The following is a 22,982-nucleotide window of genomic DNA, read 5'->3' as shown; positions in this document are numbered from 1 at the left end:
TAATGAACCAAAAGGACAAGGAAAAGACATGGAACAAAACATGCAGATTGTTGAATTGAGGAAAAGCATTGTGTGTCTGTGTGTGTATGTGCGTGTGTGGTGCGGGGTAAAGAACATAATGTCATGGCTCTCCTGAATTTCCAGTTATCTCTACAACTCTGATTTTTCCCTGAAAAAGTGATTGGAACAGATAATTCTTTGTCACAAAAACATTCATGACGTTTGGTTCTTTTATGAGTTTATGATGGATAAACAGAAAAAGTGACTAAATCTGCTGGGTCAAAAGTATATATACAGCAACATGAATTAGCGATTTTAATGTCTTAGAAAGTTGTTTCAGTTGCCTCTTAACTTCTTGTGAGTGAATATGAGTGAATATAGCTGATGGCCTCTCTCAGTCCATTTAAATAGGGCTCATCTGAAAAAGTGAATCATTGACTTGAACAAGTCAGGAAAGTCATCTAGAGCCATTTTAAAGCAGCTGCAGGTCCCAAGAGAAACAGTGCAAACAATTTTTCCAAGTACAACATGCATGGTACTGTTTTGCCACTGCCGCAATCAGGTAGAAAATGCAAGCTATCGCCTGCTGCTGAGAAAAAAAATGGTCAGGAGGGTGAAGAGTCAACAGAGAGCCATCAAAAAGCAATCTGCCCAAAATTAGAAGCTGCTGGAAAACAGGTGTGAATGTCCACAGTCAAGCTTCATGGCTGACCTGTTTTCTGAATTTGAGCCGCGATTGGTCGTTGTGAGCAGTTGTGATGTCATTTTCAGTCAACAGAAGACAAAATGGCCACCCCCAGAGATGGCTAAAAACAAGTGCATTTTGCTGCTTTACTTATATTCCACAAACTCAAAATTGTGCCAAAAAGTCAAAAAGTGGGCCTGTTGGGAACATATTCTTGTAAAAAAAAATATTTGGGTTGACTTCCGCTTTAAGGCTCGACTGAATTTTGCGAATGAGCTCATGGACAGAATAAGATTTGTGGTCAAATTCTTCAAGATAACCTTTATTTATTAACTTAACTTAATTCATCAGCCTGACGGTTGGGTCTTGGGCACATTTCGGTGTTCCAACAGGACAATGACCCCAAATACACATCCAAAGTGGTAATGCCTAAATCAAGCAAGAATTAATGTTTTAAAATGGACTTCCCATTAGTTCTGACTTAAACCCCACTTAAAACATGTGGACAATGCTGAAGAAATAAGGCCATGTCAGAAAGCCAACTAATTTAACTGAACTGCACCAATTATGTCAAAGACGAGTGCTCAAAGATTCAAAGAGGAGCTTGTAGTTGGCTATCAAAAGCGCTTAATTGACGTGAAAATGACAAAGGAACATGTAACCAAATATTAGCAAAACTGTATGTATATTTTTGACCAAGCAGATTTAGTCACTTTTTCTCTTAACCCATAATAAAGTCATAAAGAACGAAAACTTCATTAATGTTTTTTGTGACAAAGAAGTATATGTTGCAATCACTCTTTTGGAAAAAATCTGAGTTGTAGAGATAACTGGGAACTCAGGAGAGCCATGACATTATGTTCTTTACAAGTGTATATAAACTTATATAAACTATACTGTATATAGGTTGTACACAACGAAAGGGTGCAGCTTCAGCCTTTGAATTGCCCCCTCTTACCCACTTCTCACGTTTTCAATTGACACACATTAAATTTTTTACACATCAAAACAAAAAGGTACAAAATACTGAATTAAAAAAAAAAACATACGTCGAAGGAGATGTGTTTGAACAGGGTTTTGTTTGTTTGCTTGATTGATTGTTTGTTTCAAATAGGCTATGAATCAGAACACGTTTCTTCTCACATTATCGTCGTCACCATAATACCATCATGACTATCATTTACCACTAACTGATAACTAATATTCAAGCCTACTTCTATTTAATACCTGTATATGAAATATTAGTGTTATCATAATCATTTATCTTTTTTTATTACTCTTTTCAAATTATGAGTGATATTAAAGCATTCGTTATTGTGCGTGTGATATCGTGTTTGTTTCTTTCAGCTTAGTCCCTCTCATAACTATTCATAATAATTTCTTTTTACCATTTTTAAGTTGAGATACATTTCGATTGTATATTTCAGGTCTTCCGGAAATGCACTCCATAACTTCACCCCCTGGACAGAAATGCACTTACTTTTCATAACTGTGCTGCTTCTGTTTTGTTTCCAATTTAATTCTACTCTGAGAGCATATCTTCCCTCTCTTTCTTTCAAAAGGCTTTGTATGAAGCAGGTTGTTTTTTGATTTGAACAGGATTAGCGCTGTCTTCAGATCCACTAAGTCCATGAACATTAATGCCCTAATCTTAATAATTAATGTATTTTGTGGATTTAATCAAATGTTGACCCTCGAGAGGACAAGTGTTTTGGATAATGGATGGATGGATGTCTACAATTTGTATAGCTCTTTAGCTCTTTTTTGTATCTTGCATACTGTACAATGGGTGGTTTTACCCGCACTGCCTATCTCAACTCAGTATATATAGGAAAAAAAATCAGTGCACAGTAAAGAGTTTTCATAGTTTTATGGTTAAAAAGCATCTTAACACACCAATGCTTCTGGAAGTTTTGGACCTTACTTGATTTGTCTGGGTTTCCAATCTAGTTTGTGTTCAATGATTACGCCTAAAAATTGGTTCTCATACACTCTTTTGAATTCCATATTTTCTATCATTAAATCTGTATGAGTGCTTAAATGATTTCACCAATTATGAACTTTGTTATTTTTAATTTTAAAAAAAAGGTGATTCACATTTTACTATGATTTCATTTTCCCCAATTCATCTGTACCATCTACAACACAGGTGTCAAACTCAAGGCCCATGGGAAAAATCCAGCCCGTGACATCATTTTATGTGGCCTGTGAAGGCAAATAATGTGCGTTAACTTCATAATGCTTGCAAATTGTTTTCATTATTAACAACACTGAAATATAGGATATTGCAACCAATCCTTCCTTTAAAATTAAGTGAAAAATAATTGAGCAAACAATTATTTAATGGCTTCGGATTTCAAAATTAGTTATCCAACCATTTGTAGTGTATATGTGATAATATAAGGCGATAATACATTTTATATGGGTTCACAGCCATAGCGGGTGTCCAAGGGACACCGTAACTACAATGTGGCCCGCGACAAATATGAGTTTGACATCCCTGTTCTACAACAATCTCTTTAAACTGACATCTGAACATACTGTAAAATCTTTATGTCATCTGGAAAAATCAAAAATCTTGAACGCACTACGGATGTAATTTATGTACAAAATGAACAATTTGAGCCAAGTATATAACCTTGTAGGACGCCACTATTTTCATTGACAACGCACGGTGCTCTCTGTGCAAAAAATGGCACAACTTCATTTTTGTGTCAGGGCAATTTTAGCTTGGCATGTTTGGGAAGACTATTGCTGTGCCGAGGTCGTTTTTTGGAGGCGCAAGGTGTTATGTTGTGACCATTGGAAGTTTTGAGTTTGAGTGAATCGCCATAGCTGGGCATCGTCTATCCCAGTGTTTTTCAAACTCTGTGCCGCGGCACACTGGTGTGAGATATAGTCAGGTGTGCCGTGGGAAATTATCTAATTGGGTTGCCTGTGCGGTCTACCGCCTGGCAACATAATCATGTATCTATTATCTTGTAGTACTCTTCCATACCAGCAGGTAGCAGCAGCAGCAGCAGGTAGCTACTTAATTGTCTTTGTTTAGAGACAAGCGAATTAGTGACGCATGTTTATCCGAACAGGCCCATGTTGCACACTGAGTATCAATATGAAACATTGTAAAATACTTATTTCTTAGTGTTTATTTAATTCCTATTCAAGGCGTTATAATATAACGTCATTCTTCAATGTTAAGAAATGCTTACTACAAATATGTTTTAAGCACTTGCCCTTGTTAGTTCTTCTGTAAGTTCCATAATAGCTGCTACCAAAGTAGATCTTAAAACCCAGTTTGACTATCAACCAGTAAATTATATTTTTCAACAAAGATGGGCTCAATTAGCAACAAGAGCTTTTCAAGAATTTTGGAAACTTTATACATCACTGGCAGTGAACAAAGGACTTGTTTTCACGGGTTTAATTTTGCCAGGGAAGGAGCCCCTTTTGGATGATAAGTTACAGATATAAGGGAATCATCACAACCGCGGTTAATTACGTTTTAAAATAATGTCATATTAATATAATTCATATTAATGATTGTTTTGTATTATTTTTGAACAACTTGAATGATGTCTTTGATTCTTGGCTTTCAACTTTTCCAAAGAATATCGTTTCAGGACTTCTTTCTATTTAAAATTGCTCTACACTACCCTCTGGTGGCCTTTGTTGCCCTCTGACAGTTTGGGTCCGGTATACTGTAAGGTGGCGGCACTGGTGGTAGGGAACGGGGGTGGGGGTGGGGGTCTAGTAGCTGAACAAATTTTGAAGCTTCCACCGCACCCTTTGGCTGTGTATGTTGTTACAACTTGTGGAGTGACCAGTAAGTAAGTAAGAATGATTTATTTAGTAATACTGACCAATACACAATGCAATATGCAAGTGTGCAGTCAGTGTGAATTTAAAAACATACATAGACTTCACTGGACAAATTCCAATTAATGCACATACTATATCTGTACCATTCGTGCATGGTAACTTCGAGTAATAATTACATCAGATACTAAATACATTGAAATACATAGCCCAGCACACACACACACGCGCGCGCGCACACACATAAATGCAGTTTCACACTGAAAATAAAACTTTTTTTTCTCCATTTTTTAAACATGAGATTTTTTTAAATATAAGAGATATACCCTTCGGTCTTCAGCAATACACTATAGACAATGTTGAAAGATCTTTCGTGAAATCTTAAAACACTCGCCTGATCACAATCCATCCATCTATCCCCAATCCATCCATTCGTTCAACCATCCATTGATTTCCCATACGGCTCAATCAATTGATATTTTTTCAGCAATGTCCATACACGTCACTTCACAAAACACCAGTGTCACACACTAGGCAACAGCTCCACTTTGACACTATATAGCTGGGATGACCATGATGAGCAGTAGATGGCACTAATGTTAAGATTGTTGCTATATAATGTTGGAAAAATATCTGAAGAAGAAAAACATCCAATCACAGGTCGCCAAATTCCGATTACAACCAATGCGGAAGTCACATTCGCGAGCATTAAGTTGCACTTTGTTGTCCGGTATAGTTAAACGTGTCCGTAAGCCAAACGCGTTTACTTGTCAGGAAACACAATCGGTGCTTGTTTGAGGCAACCATGTCGTCCGGTGAACATGTGCTTCGGGCTGTAGAGACGCCGCTGTTCTGGCTCGGTGCGGTGACCGCGGCCTGGCTGTCGGTGTGTTCCGTGTATCGGCTGCTAGCGGGGATTAAGGTGTGGGTGCTGGGCAACGGGCGGCTGGTATCACCCGCTAAATTTGGCAAATGGGCAGGTGAGTGTTTTGATATAGTGCTGTCCGGGTCGTTGTAGTTGTGTGTGTGTGTGTGTGCGCGCGTGTGTTTTAATGTTTTTTTTTTTAATTTGGTTTACTTAAGGTGCTTTCTGGTTGACTTTTATTTGTTCTGTGATTTAATAATAATAATAATAATAATAATAATACATCGGTCAAATACATGTTTGTCCGAGAAACTTTATATGTTAAAAACAGTGGAAAAATGTAGACATTATTATTGCCAAGTACAGTAGTCAACAATAGAGGCAGGTAGGAACAACGTGGATCGTAATCTTAATTTCTGTTAACACTGTTGGTGCTACTGGTCACCATACCGTTGTCGTTACTGGTGCAGCTGGCGTGATGCATACTGCTTCCTTGACACTGCTGAACTTTTCTCTTTCTCTTTCTCTGTCTCTCTCTCCACCTCCCACCCTCTCTGCCTACTGCTAATTTACTCTATCACTCTCTCAATCCAACTGGTCAAGGTTCTTCCTTAGAGGGAGTTTTTCATCTCATCCGAAGCGAAGTGTTCGCTCATGTGGCGTTCATTTGACCTCTCCCTGCCATTGATGACTATAGATGCCAAATATGGATTGTAACTGGGAGGTTTGGTAACGAATGAGTTGTTCATATTGAGGAGTGTGGTTCAAGACCTGCTCCGTGCGTAGTGTTTCAAGACAATTTATATTGTGATGTGGCGCTATATAAATGCAATTGAATTGAATTGAATACACAAGCAATTATAATATTCTCGCGTGCGTGTGTGGGTGTGTGTATCCGAAAACAACTCCGCAGCTGAAGTTGAATATTATTACGTGATGAGACTGCAGGGCTATACGGCCATACGTGTTCAATGTAGCCTAATGTAGCGAAGTAAGAGTACAGTTTCTTCTTCACAAATCTACTCAAGTAAAAGTATAGTGATTTAAAACTACTCCTAAAAGTACAACATTTCCCAAAACTTACTCAAGTAAGTGTAACGGCGTAAATGTAACTCGTTACTACCCACCTCTGCTCTCTTTCATCTCCTCGGCTTGTCATTGCCTGCATCTCCACGTTATTATTTCTCTCTGTTTTTATAAAGTACAATATTTTGGAGTGCTATTTTTCCTTATTAAAAGGCAAAAACACTCTTTTTTTTGCTGGAGTGATTCAATGGCTTTTCCATTCATGTCAATGGGGAAAATGATATGAGAGATGCGTGTTTTTAGTTACAAGCATGGAATTAAACTCATAATTCAAGGCTCAAATGTGCTCAAAATAGTGATACATATGTACCGATATCAATAAAAATGATACTGTATCGATATTCTAGTATCGATGAGAATGAAGCACCTGAATGAGGAAAGTTAATGAGGAAAAATGGCCAACCAGATTTTTGAAGCACCGGTGTCTCTCAAGATATTTGGACATTTCTACTTAAGAAGATAAGATAAGATAAGAAGCCCTTTATTGATCCCACAACGGGGAAATTTTCAGCGTTAGAGCAGCAAAGATATAGGTCACACAGAGACGACGGCATAATGTAGCCGTTAATGTATAACATTAACAGCAAACATTCAGAATCAAACCTATGTATGTATACGCAGTAACCATGTGTATATACACACCAACATACATCTACATATAAAGTATGAAGAAACACTCATTTTAGGCTGTACATAGTACAGAGGAAAAAATACTGTTAGTGACAGTACTGCAGTGAAATATAAGGAACAGCATTGGATAAGAGTAAAAATACAGTAGTGGGGATGTTGATTATTGCACAATATAAGCTCAGGTTCAGGACAGCACAATTGCACTAATGTCCGCCAGATTATAGAGACTACCCGATGTTCTTGTTAAACAGTCTGACAGCAGCAGGCAAGAAGGAGCGGCAGAATCTCTCCTTTGCACAGCGAGGGTGTATCAGTCTGTCGCTGAAGGAGCTGTGGAGTGCTGTTAGAGTGCCCTGGAGGGGGTGGGCCGGGTTGTCCAGCATTGATGATAGTTTAGCCATCATCCTCCTGTACCCCACTGAGTCCATCGAGTCCAGGGAGCAGCCCAGGACAGAGCCGGCCGTCTTGACCAGTTTGTCCGGCCTCTTATTGTCCCGGGCCGAGACGCCGCCTGCCCAGGAGACCATTCCCTGGAAAATGACCGATGCAACCACCGAGTCGTAAAAGTTCCTGAAGAGTGTCCCCTGAACCCCAAAGGACCTCAGTCTCCTGAGTAGGAAGAGTCTGCTCTGACCCTTCCTATAGAAAGCGTCTGTGTTGTCGCTCCAGTCCAGTTTTTTATTGTTCAGATGAACACCCAGGTACTTTTAACTTGAGACTCTCTCAACATCAGTTCCCTGGATATTCACTGGTGCAGGTGCAGGGTGTTGGCGCCCGCAAAAATCCACCACCATCTCTTTGGATTTCCCCGCTTTGATCAGGAGGCGGTTCTGCTGGCACCAGTCCACAAAACCCTGAGTAAGTTCTCTGTACTCCCGATCTTCTCCGTCTGTGATGAGGCCGACAATCGCAGAGTCGTCAGAGAACTTCTGCAGGTGACAGGTAGGGGTGTTGTAGTTGACGTCCGAAGTGTAGAGGGTGAACAGGAAGGGAGCCAAGACAGTTCCCTGCGGCGCCCCCGTGCTGCAGAGAAGCACGTCAGACACGCAGTCCTGTGTCCTCACATACTGTGGCCGGTTTGTGAGGTAGTCCTGGATGATGTGGTGAGGTGGTGGGCCACTCCCGCCCGCTCCAGCTTGTCTCCCAATAGGGTGAGCTGGATATACTTGATTATATGGGTGTGTTCAACATAAACTCAGGAGCAGAAAGGCCATACTGTATATTTTTGTACCATATCACATCGAGTAAAATTGTATCGAATCATATCGAGGTACACATTGTATCGTGACCTGTGTATCGAGGTACGATTTGTATTGCCAGGTTCACAAAGATACCTAGCCCTACTCGAGGCATGACTGCATTTCCATTTTGAGCCAGCATGGCCTTGCGCTGTTTCTCTTACATAATATATCTTTGTCATGGTTCATGTTGCTCCAGCACACTTAGTGGTTTCTATTTTTTTCCAACAGTACATACAAACTGGATTTGCAACAAAATGTCAGAATGGGATTGATGAAAGTCTTTCATCAAAGAATGTGAATCGTAGTAAAAGATTATGATTGGATTTAAGAGTTGGCACTCAGAATAAATCGGTCCATCTGTCCAGTCAGTGTTCAGTCAGACGGGGGTTTGAGCGACCTCTGGGTCATTATATATGATCAAAAGTTGAAGTTGAGGTAAGATATACTTTTACACTCTCGTGGCACCCTGAAATCAATTTGAAGTTCCATCCATCCATCCATTATCTATACCGCTTATCCTCACAAGGGTCGCGGGGAGCGCTGGAGCCTATCCCTGCAGTCTTCGGACAGTAAGCGGGGGACACCCTGAATTGGTTGCCAGCCAATCGCAGGGCTCAGTTTGAAGTTGATGTAAGCTATACATCTCCGCGCTAGTAGCACCCAGAAATCAGTTTTGTTGATTGATTATACGCAATTCTGCAAAGCGACCACTAAACGATGATCGAAAGATTCTCTCGCTGATTTAATAAGGTGAGTCTAATACAGTCAATGATCTGTTTAATGTACATTAGTCTTCTGGAGAAGCCAACAATCATGAGTCTCCTTTCATCTCTTTGTGCGAGGCTGAAAATAGAAGTGTAGCAATTTTTTTTTTCACGTTTTTGATTACGCATGCATAGCGAGTCAGGATGCGCAGTGAGGCAAAGGAGCCCGTTAGCCTCGTTTGCTTCCCTCATTCACAAACTTTGCCTGACTCAAGTGGATGTAATTGAGCCGACAGCTTCATTATGTAACAGGACTTCAGCCATTCATAAATGAGTTTCATATTAGGCATAGGATCGTTGGGATTTTGGTTCATTGGTGCGTGTGTGTGTGTGTGTGTGTGTGTGAGAAAGAGAGATGGAATGGTTCTGATGTACTTTATATAGTAGTTGAGTCACACTTGCTTGAGTCCACTTATCTGGAGGTTTATAGATAAGGTCCTCAGTAAATGTGTCTATTTATAACATGAAAAATATACAGTGATATTCACAGATTTTTTTTTTTTAAACCTATCCTTTATTTGCTAAAAAAAAAAAAAATGGCATCTGTTGGCAATTACAGTAGAGTACAGTATAGTATAACATTTTTTAGGGGGCCTGTGTGTAAGCTGTGTCTTGGCGCTCAATTTTTTAAAATTATGTTTATATCTGCTACAAGGGCTGACATTAATTATTTTATAGGTGTTCAATGTCTGGTAAAACTTGAGTTATAAGAGAGTAATTCTACAGTTACCCTTAGGTTTTGTGGAGATGTTGAACCAGGCGCTTTAGGACCTTAATGGGTTAAATGTGTGAACACCCCATGTACCACTTTAACATGCTATCGCAGGTTGAGACTACTGGTTGGTGGTTAGTGAAGAAAAATCTAAACCCTAAACCGTCTTCAGGGTTATCCAACATTACTGCTGTAATTGATAAGAACATTATCCATCCATCCATCCTTTCTCTGAACCGCTTATCATCACTGGGGTAATCAACATTTAATATAATTTACTATTTCAACCGCTTTTATTCTCACATCGCGGTGATGAAAAGTCGCTCGTGTCTCTCTCCACAATATATAATATATTTTTCATTTGATAAAATAACAAATATTGAAGCCATAATTGATAATTATGATTATAGAGTAATGTTTATGTTGTGAAATTGAACAGTATGCAGAATTCTCTTTATCCTATTCCTTAATGCACTGCATTAACTATCCCGCTGTAATGCTCTTGACATAGTCGTTTTAAAAATATGGAAATTCAGACAAATTGCTCTGGAAGTGAATTTCTAAAGGTTGGCAGCTCTGTACTCTGCAGAACTCACTGGGCTTCATTCGTTTAAATTATGGAAATTAATATAGCCTAACAGCATTAATTTTATGGCACAATTAAACACTTGTTGGGGAAAACGTAGCAGCCTAAGTACAGTTTTTCTGCTGCATTGTTGGAGTGTGTTGTGACACAACTTGCCATTGTTTCAGATTGTGTCTGTGTAGTGGGTTGTACATGAGCCACAGAGCTTTCACAGTGACGTGTGTGTTGCTGGAAAAGAGTCCAGCGTGAACAACAATGTTGTGCTTCACTTGAGGTACGATTTGAAACATTCCCTGTTATCAACATAAATTCCATTACTTGCCTTGACATTTTTGCTCTGACACTGGAACGCAATACAACATTTTCCTTCATTTGAGGTACGATTTGAAACATTCCCTGTTATCAACATAAATTCCATTACTTGCCTTGACATTTTTGCTCTGACACTGGAACGTAATAAAACATTTTCCTTCATGTCTGTTTGCAACACTTTTTGCATAGTTTCACTCGACTGCCTGCTGCCAGTTCAGCATTGCAAATTAAAATCTGCTTTCATTTGCCTTACGTAGATCAGTAAATGTTAAATAGATAAACGATACCAACATTTAAATTGCAGGATTTTGTGGTGTTGCAAAGCAAGTTTACAAGCTGGCCAAATATTGGTTATATGAAGTCAATGTCTTTTTTTAATGCCAGTGATTAAAAAATACTCTTATTAACAGTTCCCTTTTGACAGTGAAGTGCAATTTTATTTGCTAGTCTGCAGTAAATTTGGGTACAAAAACAGTCAGCTGGTATGAGAATGTTCCCCTTTTTCCCCTCCATGGAACTGTTTATTGTCTAAAACACCTTAAAATAACCCATCTTCTGTTTCCCTCTCATTGTGCTTGCAGACGCTTTCCCACTCCTCTTCTCTGTGCTATTTTTAGCTGCCCCTCGGATCCCCTGTGTTGATGTTTGTCATCTTCTCTCTCACGGTCCCCCTCTCCCGCTTATGTTTGATCGCACTGCAGCCCTGGAGAATGCTTGGCGCCTCAGCACCATCTGTACTCTAAAAGAGCACACAGACGGGAGACGGGAGATGGGTGCAGCCGAGGCTACGTGATGGTTGAAAACGAGAGGCTTTTGTGTATAAATAACACAATGCTGTATGTTAGCCGCAGCAATAAGAGTAAAAATAGCTACACTCGGGATGTTGGTAGTACAGTGGACCCCTACATATTTGTGGTTCGGCATTCGCAGATTTATTTTAGCAAACGATCCTGTTATTTGTGGAAAAACTCATATTTTCGTAATGCACACAAATCTTTTTATTTTCGGAGCAGTATACAGTATGTGTGATATTCATGTAATAGTTTTGATGAGTGGTTTTCCCCTGAGGGCGCCTGTATAAATTGATTACTGTTTAGTGTACTGTTAGTGTCTTTTTATCTATGTTACATTATTTTTTTTTCATTCTTTAGTTTTGGGGTATTTTCTTTTGTGAATGTAAATGGAAAAGCACATGTGAGCGTGATAGCAGACAATCGCTTTGGGATCCTTTTACATCAGACAAAGTCAATGTACTGTTTATTTATTTTTCCTCATCGTAAAAGTGAATTGCTACTCAGTAGAATATAGAACTCTGCTAGAGTCAAATAAACCTAAACATGTTTGTCACGCTAAAATGCACTGAGTGATTAAAATGCTATATTAAATGTTGCTCTGTTTCATTCATGGCTTTATTTTGATGTATTGTCCAAGAGCAGTTTTGATGTGTAATAAGTTAATTCTCTCCATGTTATGTGACCTTGCAAAATGTTTTTTTTCCCCCCCTCAGTTGTGACGGGAGCAACAGATGGGATCGGCAAAGCCTATGCAGAGGAGGTACACATATACACGCGCACATATACATACCGGTACATGCTTTGTCTAGCATTTCTATGTTATTCAACTAACAGGCCTAATTATTATGCTGTTGTACTTCTAGCTGGCACGCCGGGGCTTTTCCATTGTGCTGATTAGTCGCTCGCAAGAGAAGCTGGATGAAGTATCCAAAGCAATTGGTAAGGAATACACATAAGAGTTGACAAACACTGTTCATATACTTTACTATTAATGAAATGAATTGATTTTTTTTTTTTTTAAATCCTGAACATATATTTTTTTCCAGCAGTCCTTGATGTAATTGATCAATACCACATTTTATAATCAAGTGAAATCAACAAATATTTTTGGCCAAAAGCTCAACACTTTACTCAATGACCACATTATTGGCTACACTTGGATAGTATATAATTTAAGAGCAGTATAAGAAAAAAAAAAACTACCTTTAAAAAAAAAAAAAAAAAAAATTATAACAATTCTGTTTTGACTTGTTGTTTGTTATTATGGTTGCTTTTTGCACTGGTGCGGAATTGTACTTTGTGTAGCTATAGAAGACAACAAGAGTGTACATTTTTGAAAAAATCTTTGCCCCCATTTGATAGTGCCGGTGAATCTAGATCACAGTCATCGCAACCTCGCTGATCGTTTATACCGGGTACTAATTATTGTTTTGGTATTGAACTTCAGTAAATATGAATGATGAGTACTGGTACCTAAGTTATATGAAGTATTTTAATGTATTACTATAATTTAAAAGAGAGTTGTTCCAGAGTGTATTGCAATGCAGCAAAATGTCTGCTTTTTGGTTGGTGCTTCAATTTACTCAGCCTCTTTTAGGAGCAGTTTCCTCATAGATTAAGGAGTATTTCTATAGCTTCTCTTCAGCTCTGAGTCCTCAGGTTCTTGCTGAGGCCTCGTACCCTTGCCTTTATTCTCATACATACGTAGCAGTCAGATGTTTGGACATAATTTGCTCATGCAGTAAATGTGATGGTGGGTTCTAACATTCAACTGATACTTAATAGTTCTAAGCATGTTACATGTTTATTCCTACCTGCAGAGAGCAAATTTGGTGTGGAGACAAAAACCATTAAAGCAGACTTCAGTTCAGTAAACATTTATTCCACAATTGAAGATGGACTTGCAGGACTGGAGATTGGTGTGTTAGGTAAGCTCCGACGTTCACGCCTAGGCCAGTGTGGATCCACATCTGCAGTCATGAATATACTTGTCCATATCAATAGATTTGTTGCCAGCAAACGCTTCCTCATTTTTAGCCTTCTGCTGCCCCCTTCAGGTTGCATTGGGGATAAGCAATGACTTTGAATCTTGAATCTTTTTTTGTATGTCACCAGTGAACAACGTTGGGATATCCTATTCTTACCCAGAATTCTTCCTCAGCGTCCCAAATTTGGATTCTGTAAGTCAATGTCTTAATCATTAGTTTATAGTAGCCCATGAATTATTCATGCATGTATGAAGGACGCTGAAGTTACAGTAACACTGTAGGAATAACTTGCATATTAAGCATTAATTTTCAGTGTGTTATTTTCAGTTCTGTATCGATCACATCAGATACCACATTCATATGTACAAATGCACACATTTAATGCCATGCTTTGTTCTCCTTGTTCCAGTTCATTGACACGATGGTGAATGTCAACATAACATCAGTGTGCCAGGTAAGTGCTCCAAAGCAAGAAGGAATACATACACCTTCGGTCTAAGGGCACACGGCAGAGCACAGACCTCTGCTCTTTGTGTGACAACAAACACTGCTGGAGGCTTGGAGATGCCAGTTTGTCATGATCACTGTAAATCCTTCACCGTTTGTCCCATGTCTTTTTTTTTTCTCTCTTCTATTTGATCACGTGTACGAGTCCAAACATGTAGAATCATGAAAACACAAACAAAAAAGGTATTCGTTTGAAGCATTAAGTCATTTTCAATACCTCTTGTCCATTTTTGGGTGTTCCTATACCAGGACCTTGAGCAAACACCACCTGCTCTCTTAAGGCTTCCATTCACAGAATTTGTCATTTAGTGAGTGCTCCCACAGCTATAATTGTCGTCATCATCTCTTTGTCTCGCCACACAACCCACGCATACACTGACAAATGGACAAACACTTGTCCAGAGCCCACACATTTTGATCCTTGTTTTTGTTTTTGTCTGATCTGTTTTGACTTGTTGACTTTACATTTTGTCCTCACTCTATCGCTATCATCTCCTTGCCAGATGACAAGACTTGTTTTGCCTCAAATGGCTGAGAGGTGAGAGTTTTTTTTCTTTTATATTGTCAAAGCCATCAATTTTACTTTTTTTCCATCAAGCTCAATCACAGCTTTATTGTTCCACTCTTCTTATCTCATTGTAAGTTTGTACCCATGCACGCTCTGCACTATACTGCTCCTTAGAGGCTAGCACGCGCACAGCTGGAACATTATTTATTTTTAGGGCCTGAGCAGCAACTGCTGCAAGAACCCTCCAGTTTTGTAAAATACAAATGTTAATAATAATAATAATACATATTATTGTTGTTATTATTATTATTATTATCTGGAAAGAATCACATTTTTGAGGAACCAAACATGAACAAAAACTCACAAAAATGTTCGCACACATTGGGCGAAAAAAAATATTTTACAGTTACTGTACAGAAGTACAGTAGTACTCATATATATTTTAGTATCAACAGTAATAAAAATAATATAGTAATAATAATATGAATATAATAATGTAGATTAGTAGTAAAAATGAGTCTGTAGCACCCCCTACAGAGGTTTAATGGAGCCCTGTCTCAGTACAGTTAAACTATAGCTTCGAAAATTGGGAGGCACGTGTAGCACCACAAGATGTTCAAAAAAGACTTTGGTTGCTATACCCAAAAATGCACAGAAAGAGAGTTGTGAATATTTGAATCTACAATTTTGGCCCATTTTTGCACATTTACAGGGATCATACATACTTTTCTGCCCCATTGATTGACCAAAGATACCATATGATGATGGGAGTGGGGCATCAAACTTGGGGTTTTATAATTCCTTCTTAACGAAGCATTCTCGGTTGCATGTTTCACCTAAATCAATAATAATTGGGAGGCATACAGTATGTAACAGCCCAAGACATACCAAAAAGTCTTCTCAGCCATCAAATTTTCACAAACCATCCGATCATCTTCAAACTTTGCATGTGTTATCTTAAGATGTTTAAAATGAAAAATTATTGAAATCTTTTTATTTCGTTGCATGCGGTTGCCCTGTCGATGTACTATTTACAAGGAAAGATGATGCTGTTTTTGTGGGTCTAAACCTGGGTGAAGTCATATTTTACTTTGTCAGTCATTTATTTTCTGGTTGTTCTTTCAAGTTATATTAAAGTTTGTATTGTCGTCCTAACACACATTTTCACGTGATACAACACGAAATGGTCCCAGGTTCGACCAGTAAGTCCCAAACTTGTGAAAATAAAAATAGAACCACCAAATAAGATCAAATAAATATGATAAAGTGGTAAGGGACGTGCTTCATAGTTTGAATGTGTGCGACGATGAAATGCAGCCAAGGTCGTGGATGTAGCAGAATGAAAACTCAAGAGACTTGAATTGCACATTATATTCACATGATCAGGTTGTACTTTGAGTGTTCAAAATAAAGTGTTCAATGTGCAGGGATGAATGGGCATGAGGCTATGATGGTAGTTTTGATTAGTGGAGTTTTGGTAGTTGACTACATACTAAGTTTTGAAAAGAATAAATGTCTTTTATTAATAGTGTTGTCAATATTAGTCAAAATAATCAACATAATTATTGATTCTATCATCACCCAAACCCTATTACACCAGCATTGTTTTCTTAAGTTCAGTGTGTGTTTTATGTATCGAAACTTCCATATTGTTTAAGGTTCTAGGTTAAATAACATTACCTGATGCTGAGTCACCTGCTGTGTGATTTCAGAAAGAAGGGCGCTATCCTCAACATCTCCTCTGCCAGTGGGATGTACCCGGTTCCTCTGCTCACAGTCTACTCAGCATCCAAGGTGAAGCGGTTATTGCAAAATCCAAATGTACAATTAAGTGTGAGCATAGATCGTAACACCATTTAACATACCCAAGGCATGGGCTGCTAAAAGATTCTGGCAGTATCATAATCATTAAAAAAATTATCTGGTATGACTGTATTGTAATTACACCTTTAAAGTGTCCTTTAAAAAAAAAAAAAAAAGTTTGGGTTTATAAAAACAGTTGGGTTTTTTTGCCCATTGAACACAACCGATTTCATGTTTAAACAAAATACAGAAAAAATTGGTAACTTTTTAATGTTATGATACCATTTTAAATAAATAAATAAATAAGGAATTTTTCAATTCTTCTGTTTTAATTCTTCCTATTAAGTCACAGTGCCCTATCTATGGTAAGCTATTTTTAGAACAGACCTGCTGGCTACTCATGTTGTCCTTGGGGGCTAACTAGTACCCACCCGTACCGTGTTTATTTTTTGTTTGTTCTTTTGTTTTTTTGTTTCATTTTTTGTTTTGTTTTTAAGAACAATTGCACGTTAATTGACATAGCAAAAAAGAAATCCGTAAGTATGCTAAGTGCAAGTTTCTCTGTTTTTTCCCTCCGTCCTTCTCCCTCCCTTTCCCTGTAACTGCTCACCCCTCCCCTCTCTGCTCAGCCAAGAAGGAGGAGAGAAAAAGGGTCTGTCCTCCTGCCATTAGTTTCAAAGATGCAAATTGTTAAGTGCCCACAAGTCCCTTAAAAAAAAACAAAAAAAAACGTGTTAACCGGTGATGAACAATTTTAGTAGTAATTGAAACCTTGATTTTTAAAACCACGGTACAAGCAGTTAAACCGATTATCAGCCCATGCCTACACTACACACAGTGATTGATAAGGATAAGAATATAATAATACAGGATGGCCATCACTGCATTTTGATCAAAGAGCTCAAGCTATGTCTGCATGGAAAGATATATCACCTAAATGAAAACACTGCAGAAGGAAGAGCTCTGCAAAGACTTAAACATTTCTCATCTGCAAAATCAATGTTGTCAAATGCACAGTGTTTTGGATTAATCTTGGTTTGACTTAACAGCTTCTGACCCTGCATACACATCACATATTGTGTTCAGTTTAGGTAATTAATGAAAGACGAATCATTTAAATCTCTTATGTCTGTTACATGCCGGCTTTTAAAGGGTTATTGAGAGACTCAATAAAGTCCAAATGTAAAAGTGTTTGTTACAACTAAAGCAAACAAAGAACAAAATAACAAAATGAAGCTGTGTATAGCCATGCTGCTGCTTCCAGGACTGAGGGACGGAGTAGGAGAGGCTCTCGGGGGCTTTTTTAGCATTTAGAGAATCATACTGTACAGGTGGTACTATACTACCTGGCATTGCCAAGCTCCTCAGGAGGAAGAAATGACATACAAAGTATAATAAACTTTGTCAACATTAAACTGTCCTGGGTGTACCCTACCTCTCGCCCAAAGCTAGTTTGAGGCTCCAGCTCATGTGACCCTGGATTTCAAATAATGATAGTATTGTAGATAATATCAGAAGACATTTTGACATCCAGTTTTCACACCATTTTTTTTTTTTTTGTGGTGGGGTGGTGCAGAACAGCGACAGACAAGAATCGTCGCGTGCGTATAATGTCTTGCTGCTAGACTATTTAACAGGATATGTACTGTTCCTGTTTTTCTCAACTCGAAGAAGAACACACACTTATTGCACGAGGAGGAAAAAAGTTTTCTCTTTGTCATAGACTAAGAGCAGAACAGGATGAGATGTATGTGTTGGGACGTTATGTGTGTGTGATATTTCAACTACATATATTTAAAAAGCATGGGATTAAGCGGCATTGAAAATGAATGGGTAGATGAATTCAACTGTAAATATGGTTGCATATAATACAAAATATCAAGTCATTGGTCACCAACAAATGTCAAGACTACAGTAAAGACCGTCTGGCCCAAGGCATATTTTTGGGGTTATTTTAGAGCAACAAATTGAGGGATGATGTTAAGTTAGACTTTTTTTCCTCCCTTATAATCATGTATGTATTTTTTGGGGATGTATTCACTTATTTTTCCCCTTTGCAATCATGTACACGTGTGGACAAAATTGTTGTTACTCTTCTGTTAATGATAGAAAACCCCACAGTGGCCACAGAAGTAACTTGACAATCTGACTAAAGTCGTAGAAAATAAAAACGAAACAGCGTCCCAGCATAAATTGTGGCCCCACCCGAAGTTGGCTGATGCTGGTTCAACCAGGCCACCAGTATTTTGGCCACTGAGTCTATTGCTTCACTATTTCATCCACAGGTACGCCTATATACATAAAATTATACATTTTGTAAAGTGAGACATCCGTACGCTTTGCGTTTCACCATGATAGCTTTTCCATGGACCAGAATCCTGTGCGAGCAGGTACTACCTGCGGCAGCCAATAGGAATCCGGACTCTCCTTTCAACAACACTACATCACAGCTCCGCTTTTAGCAGGCCTAGGAGGAGCAAGTATGTCTGCGCGCTTAGCTGCCAGGGCGTCTGGGACAGAAGGGTCCCGCAAGCTAATTATAAACTTGCTTTAATACTACCAGCGTAACCGAAACACGTTTGGATGCAGTTTTTCTGAACACCAAAGGTACACTTTAGTAGCTGTTTGGTGACATGGTGTGTACCGCACTAATCATGGATCAGAATCGAAGGAGAGGGTTGTTGCATGAGAAAGCAGATTATAGACAAGCACGTTAAAGGTTAAAGCTATAAAACCATCTCCAAGCAGCTTGATGTTCATGTGATTACAGTGTCACGCATTATTACGAATTTTTAAGACATGTGAAGATAGCCAACCTTCCAGGACGTGCATGCAGGAGGAAAATTGATGACAAACTGAAGAGACCGATAGTACAGACGCTAACAAAAGAGCCAAAAACAACCTCCAAGAAAAGAGAGACTGGAATTTGCCAAACGGCATGTTGACACGCCACAAAGCTTATGGGAGAATGTCCTTTGGACAGATGAGACAAAATTGGAACTTTTTGGCAAGGCACGTCATCTCTATGTTCACAGACACAAAAATAAAGTACACCTCCCATGTTTCCCCTAATGTGAAACATGGAGGAAGCTGTGTTATGATCTGGGGCTGCTTTGCTACATCTGGCACAGGATGTCTTGTATATGTGCAGGATACAATGAAATACGTGGACTGCCAAGGTCTTCTAGAGAGAATCGTGCTGCCCAGTGTCAGAAAAGCTTGGTTTCAGTTGCAAGTCATGGCTCTTGCAACAGAATAACGGCCCAAAACTCAGCTAAAAACACACAAAAATGAAAGAGTAAGAGCAAAACATTTTGACTTTCTGAAATGGCCTTGTATGAGCCTTGATCTAAGTCCTTTTGAACATCTGTGGAGGAGCTGAAACATGCTGTCTGCATCCATGAAATCTGAGACAACTGTAGCCGTTTGTTCGTGAAGAGTGGGCCAAAATACCTCCTGAGTAGTCTCATTGGAAGTTACAGAAATCATTTGATTTAGGGCTGACCTCAAAATGTTGTGTAACAAAATAAGAATAGCATTGTTTATGTGCAGGCCTGGTTCATTCATCAATCATTTTGTTGAACCACAATTCAAAATCAATTACCGGTAATGAAATTTAAGTTTATTTTCATTTAATTTTTATTCCAAAAGTCAGATTCTATGAATTTCTGTTACCACTGTGGGGTTTTCTCTTACGAACAGAGGTGCACCAACAATTTGCTCCTCACATGTACTAATCTACAATCCATCTGTATTTTGTTTTATAGGCATTTGTGGACTTCTTTTCACGAGGGTTGCAAGCTGAGTACAAAAATAAAGGGATCATCATCCAGGTAGAGCTCCTACAAATCTGCTTGGTTGTTAATACATCTAAAAACACAAATATATCAATACATGTATTTTAATCTCTGAATATGCTGGAGAATACTCTGCTGATTTATTATTTTTCATGTTGTGGCTTAAAAGCAAAACATGTTTGAAGTTAGACACATTGGTAATTTGATCTGACCCTAACAATTCCCTTTCTGTAGAGTGTTCTGCCATTTTTTGTGGCTACGAAGCTGAGTAAAATCCGTAGAGCCACGCTGGACAAGCCGAGTCCGGAGCGCTACGTCGCCGCTGAGCTCAACACTGTGGGCCTTCAGACGCAAACCAATGGTTACCTGCCTCACGCCATCATGGTACAGTCAATTTGAAAGGAATAAGTGGCATTACTGCAACATAACTGGAGTTGTCACTCTCATTATTCTACTTCCTACAACTAACGTGAGTCACTTAAAGGCATCAAATCGGTATGTAATTGATACGACGACATACACACATAGTTAAAATATGTATGCTGTTTTAAATACATTTCTTGTAATGCTAATCATTTCGTCACCCTCTGAAAATAATCACATAGGTCAATTTTTCAGTTATTTCAGAAAACACTTAAAACTGAACCACATTTGAACCATGATGATGTTATATGTATTAATAATTTCATTTCAGGCGTAAAATGGAACGATCTGTTTAACTAAGGATGCAGCCGATTTTAATAGAGGTGGCCAGCATCCTGAGGAGATGTTTAAGGCAAAAAAAAAAAAAAAATCTTCTGAAAATATGACATCGGCCATTATTTTAAGAGGCTGACGATTTATCTTATTCTAGGTTTTGATTGTTGCCCTCTGCTCATTGCTCTCAATTTGTTGGTCTTTTATTGCAAAGTCCAAAGAGTCAAGAGTATGTAAGCCTGTAGTTTATACAAAAACCCTGTTGTCAATGATCAGGAAAGGATAAAATAAATAAATAAAATTAACATTAAATCTGTAAAGAAATGATTAAAGCACTAATTGACTCCAGTCAGCCGAAAGAATTGTAATTGTTCAGGTGAAGCAAACATCACATGACAAAAAATTCTGAGAAACCAAGTAGTGTTTTGTTCCCCCCCAGCAGACCCCACCCCCAAAAATGGTTTGTTTCCCCCCCAAAAAAACAACTGGACCGTCTTTTGATTGTTTCTTTCACAAAAGCACCTTTGTTGTAACACTTGTTCCTCCTGTAGCTTTAGAATCCTTAATGAATGTTAATTTGTTATTTGTAAATGCCACCAGCTGACCGTGTAATTTCTCTCTGCAGGGCTGGGTGAGTACAGCTCTGCTCCCTGCCAGCATTCTCAGCAGACACGTGATGGGAGTGGCTTTGTCCCAGCGTGCTCGTTACCTCAAGAAGCAGAAGCAGGGCTAGCTCAGCGGCGGCCGGCAGCGGACCAGCTGTGCTCATGCCTTGCCTGACTACCGTCATCATCATCATCATCATCATAAGTGTGGCCCAAGAAGAGGAAAGGCTGACAGTTGCTGGGGAGCAAATCACTTCCCCTGCCCTCAGAAAGTGCAAGTCATAGATAATGCAAGGCAGCTTTTGGTCCCTATCGCTGTGCATTAGTCTTCGGCTTTAATCAACCAATTGAACATTCTCTGAATATACACCTCTCGACTGTATTACTATACATTTAACACTCCGAATAATGACAGGATATAAAGAAATTCATTGCAGCTGCATGAAAAGCAGTTTGGACTAAAATGTATTCATGCTGCCATTCTCACCATTCCTAACAAAGCACTTAACAATGCTTTTAAAATTTTAATCTGGGGCTTTTGTCTGCCACTTATTTCACTTGTGATAATTACGTCCTTCTGTTTTTGTAATTGGTCAGTGCTTTTCACTGACTCAAAATCACTGTGCTTTTTCCATTATATTTAAGAACTGACCTTACTCTCTGGGACTACTTCCTGCCCTTAAATGTGATGTTTGTGACAAACCAATGAAAACACATGTGCACAATGTAATGAGGGATAATACAAATGCTTGGTCTCCAAAAATCAGTTCTTATAAAATAGCCCTGCATATATGATGCAATACAGTTTTACACCACAGTGAGTAGAATAATAAACACGTGGATCCATCTTTGACTGCTTCCGTCAAAACATTCTTTGTGAGGACAGATGCTTTGCACACCTTTAGTATTACCAGAATTTGTATCCTATCAGATTGTGCCAGGACAGCTAATGTTGTTGGCTTGTGAGTGCATTTGCATACAGTATATGCACAGCTGTGTCCTTTTAAAGTAAACTGCATCCAAAGACACATTCTGGTTTAATTGTCTGTTGTTTCTCTCTATGTTGATCGAATTATGGTACCAAGCATGTTCCTAAAAAACATATTACTTGAAATCATTTTGGAAATCTCTTACATGCAGTCGAGGTGAAATCTTAAAGCAGCCACACTGACAATTCTAACCTCTTTGGTCTGTAAAAAAATGTACTGAGTGAGCATTAAAGTCCACTTGGAAAGTAGTCAAATATTTGTGTGAAATGAATTGATGTTTTTCATTTTCTTACAAATTACATCTACCAGAAGGGCTGAACGATTTTAGGAAAAAAGTTGTATTGCGATTTTTTTTTTTGACTGGTATTGCCAATTCGGTTTGATTCGCAATTTTCTTGTCCCTTTTTTTCTGTCATTTTTCAAAAATGCTTCAAGTATTACTGTACTACTTAAGTATGAATATGCACTTATGTGCAATTGTGTATACAAACAAAATCTAATTTCAACCCCAAAATGGTTTACGTTTTGTACTAATGTACATGTTCTTTGTACATAAATCAATGTTTCCCATATTTTTGCTAGAGACTTAACTGCTTCC

General features: G+C 38.6%; 1 protein-coding gene across 1 annotated transcript; it reads left to right on the top strand.

Moving 5' to 3' along the window:
* Positions 1–5,150: 5,150 nt before the first annotated feature.
* Positions 5,151–22,651, top strand: hsd17b12b (hydroxysteroid (17-beta) dehydrogenase 12b). The gene is made up of 11 exons (XM_086025889.1): positions 5,151–5,481; positions 12,205–12,251; positions 12,355–12,430; positions 13,312–13,419; positions 13,607–13,671; positions 13,889–13,933; positions 14,490–14,524; positions 16,207–16,288; positions 20,065–20,130; positions 20,329–20,478; positions 21,416–22,651. The coding sequence occupies exons 1-11, from the start codon at positions 5,307–5,309 to the stop codon at positions 21,521–21,523; spliced, it is 957 nt and encodes a 318-aa protein (XP_085882015.1). The 5' UTR covers positions 5,151–5,306; the 3' UTR covers positions 21,524–22,651.
* The last annotated feature ends 331 nt before the right edge of the window (positions 22,652–22,982 follow it).

This window comes from Filicampus tigris, chromosome 3, assembly GCF_054856515.1.
Source record: "Filicampus tigris isolate MCC_2025a chromosome 3, RoL_Ftig_1.0, whole genome shotgun sequence".
Taxonomy (NCBI): Eukaryota; Metazoa; Chordata; class Actinopteri; order Syngnathiformes; family Syngnathidae; genus Filicampus; species Filicampus tigris.
This window is presented reverse-complemented; position numbering and strand designations above follow the sequence as displayed.